Source organism: Bison bison, unplaced genomic scaffold (assembly GCF_000754665.1).
Source record: "Bison bison bison isolate TAMUID 2011002044 unplaced genomic scaffold, Bison_UMD1.0 scf7180017864302, whole genome shotgun sequence".
NCBI lineage: Eukaryota > Metazoa > Chordata > Mammalia > Artiodactyla > Bovidae > Bison > Bison bison.
Window position 1 is genome coordinate 1,037,445 of NW_011494874.1, and position 3,169 is coordinate 1,040,613.

The 3,169-nt window shown below is 55.9% G+C and overlaps 1 protein-coding gene across 1 annotated transcript in view; it reads right to left on the reverse strand.

The window, feature by feature from the left end:
- The window catches only part of AMN (amnion associated transmembrane protein), a 10,428-nt gene that overhangs the window by 6,556 nt on the left and 703 nt on the right, over nucleotides 1–3,169 (reverse strand). Inside the window, exon 4 of the mRNA XM_010851415.1 lies at nucleotides 2,687–2,735. Coding sequence (XP_010849717.1) covers nucleotides 2,687–2,735 — 49 coding nt within the window. The remainder of the gene's footprint in view (nucleotides 1–2,686; nucleotides 2,736–3,169) is intronic.

A 3,169-nucleotide genomic window follows, 5' to 3' on the forward strand; every position in this document is an offset into this window, starting at 1 on the left:
CCCTGGGATTTCTTTGGAAGGAATGATGCTGAAGCTGAAACTCCAGTACTTTGGCCATCTCATGCAAAGAGTTGACTCATTGGAAAAGACTCTGATGCTGGGAGGGATTGGGGGCAGGAGGAGAAGGGGACGACAGAGGACAAGATGGCTGGATGGCATCACTGACTCGATGGATGTGAGTCTGAGTGAACTCTGGGAGTTGGTGATGGACAGGGAGGCCTGGCGTGCTGTGATTCATGGGGTTGCAAAGAGTCGGAGACGACTGAGCGACTGAACTGAACTGAACTGAACTGGTGTTACCTGATAAACCTACGCTATGATTTCTCTCCAACAGTCAGATCCACAAAGAACTAGTCAACCTTGAAACAGAAGGGTGAAGGTGGCGCAGGGGGGCCGGTTTCCACCTGGGTCCTCTGAGGGTTGGCCTCTCAGAGTGGGGGAGAGGCGGGGGAAATTGACCCAGTGGATTTTAAGACAACTCACAGAGCCTGAGTGGGGACACTGTGGTGCTGGCAGGAGAACAGGCAGAAAGATCAAAGGAACTGCCGGCAAAGCTCGAGGAGAACCCCCACCACACCTTGGGCAGCTGGCGAGCAGTGACCCCAGTGCCGAAAAGCAAGGGGCAAGGCTGGTGGCTGGAGGAGGACATGAGAAACTGGGCTTAATCCAAGGAGAAGAATACAGCTGGTTTCCTAGTTAGCGTCTGACTCAGACATGTGCCCCTGATGGGAAAACCATGACCCGATAGACATAATATATGGCTGATTATGGTTGTGGCCGAGAAAAGGGGAAGAGACGCTTAAACAAAACACCGAAAACACAGGTTTAAAGCAACCGATCTTGCATCTGATAGATTAATAACAGGGGTTTCTTATCAGCAAAGGGAAACACAGGCAGAATCCATAGTGAGAAGACATTTGCAGTAACTCGACAATTAATGGGTAGAAAATAATAGATTCCTAGGCAATCTGCCCAGAAATGGGAGGGGAGGTGTTCAGAAAGAGAAAAATCCCAGGGAGAGAAGTTCCAAACCAAAGTGAAAAGTGAAAGTGTTAGTCGCTCAGTCGTGTCTGACTCTTTGTGACCCCATGGACTGTAGCCCGCCAGGCTCCTCTGTCCATGGGATTCTCCAGGCAAGAATACTGGAGTGGGTTGCCATTTCCTCCTCCAGTGGATCATCCTGACCCAGGGATTGAACCCAGGTCTCTTGGATTGCAGGCAGATTCTTTACCGTCTGAGCCACCTGGGAAGCCCAGGTTCCAAACCAAGAGAAATGCAAATTAAATCACTGAGTTGCTGTGCCTCGTTACAGGCGACATCTCAGCAGCTGGACCACACTGGGGCCCCACGGGTAGGGCTGGAGGAGGGCCCTCAGACAGCACTGGGTCCTTTCGGCCCCCGTCTCTGTGCCCCTGCGCTGTCTCCACCCAGGACCTCTGGGAGCTGACCTCTCTGGGCAGAGCATAAGCAGGGGAAGTGAGGGGGGCACCCCAAGGGACCATGCAAGGGGTACAGACATGCGGGACAAAGAGGAGGGCTCGCTGGGCCAGGGGGGGGGACAGGGCAGAGAGAGGGAGTGAAGAATGAATGAATGCATGACTGTTGTCTCTTTTGAGATCCCCAAGCACGCCCCAAGGAGATCATCCAGGCAACTAAGGGCCAGAAGGGACGGAGACATTACTTTGCCAACAAAGGTCCATCTAGTCAAGGCTATGGTTTTTCCAGTGGTCATGTATGGATGCGAGAGTTGGACTATAAAGAAAGCTGAGCGCCGAAGAATTGATGCTTTTGAACTCTGGTGTTGAAGAAGACTCTTGAGAGTCCCTTGGACTGCAAGATCAAACCAGTCCATCCTAAAGAAAATCAGTCCTGAATATTCATTGGAAGGACTGATGCTGAAGCTGAAACTCCAATACTTTGGCCACCTGATGCAAAGAGCTGACTCATGTGAAAAGACCCTGATGCTGGGAAAGATTGAGGGCAGGAAGAGAAGAGGACGACAGAGAATGAGATGACTGGATGGCATCACGACTTGATGTACATGGGTTTGGGTGAACTCCAGGAGTTGGTGATGGACAGGGAGGCCTGGCGTGTTGCGATTCATGGGGTCGCAAAGAGTTGGACACGACTGAGTGACTGGACTGAACTGAACTGAACAGAACTCCCCAAGGAGATCGTCCAGGCAACTAAGAAGGCCAGAAGGGACCCCCAGGTCCCAGCACCCCCATCTTCAACTGACTCCTCTATACGCGGGCTCCTGCCAGTTCCAGGCGCCCCCTGCCCTCTCCAGGCCCCTGTCTGGTTGCCACGGTCGCCAGGGCCGTGGGGGCTCCTGAGTGTAGCCACGGTTCCCCCCTGGCTCTGCCACTTCCTCATCCCCCTCACTGCCCCCTCCACACCTGAGTCTTTGGGTTGGACGCGTGGGAAGGGCGTCTGGACCCGGGATCTATAGGAACTGGCACATCCCGCCCGAGGCCCCTTCCCAGGCTGCAGGTGAGGGCTGGGGTCTCTAACGCCCCCTGCCCTGTCCCCTGTGGGGCCAGACTCCCAGAATTGATGCCGCTTTCGAAAACCATCAATTAACTGAGCTGCCTCCAGGTGGAAATAAGGGGTACCCAGACCCTGCATCTGGGCAGCCGAGTGAGTGGTGCCCAGGCCTCCTAGGCCACCAGCAGCCCCCCCTCACCGACAAAGTCCAGTGGCCTCTGGGTGAGGACCCCGCCCTGGAACTCACACTGTGAAGCGGTTTGAGAAAAAGGCCCCCTGATGGAGTTCCGAGGCACAGGACGGGGAAAGGCTTTGGTGGGGCAGGGAGGGGACTTCCCTGGGGCAGACCTAGAGAGGACGGACTCCTGGGCGACAGGACCCAGAGGCAGGGGCAGGAGGGACAGGAGGCGCCCCCACCTGCTCCGAAGCTGGGCACAGCCTGGGCTGCGACTGGACGACCGGGGTCCCCTCCCTGTGGCTCCCCACCCTTCCAGAAACCCCTCCACAGGCTAAGGGCCAGTGGATTGAAGGGTCTGCCCCCCAGGTGGAGGCCAGTCAGGAAGAGGCCTCGAGTTGACCAGGGCGGGACCTGTGGGCCCCCTTCTGACTTGGGGGCCATTCCCAGCCCTGCTCACCATGTCTGAGATGCTGTGACCTTCTCGCACCTGGACTGACAGCGTCT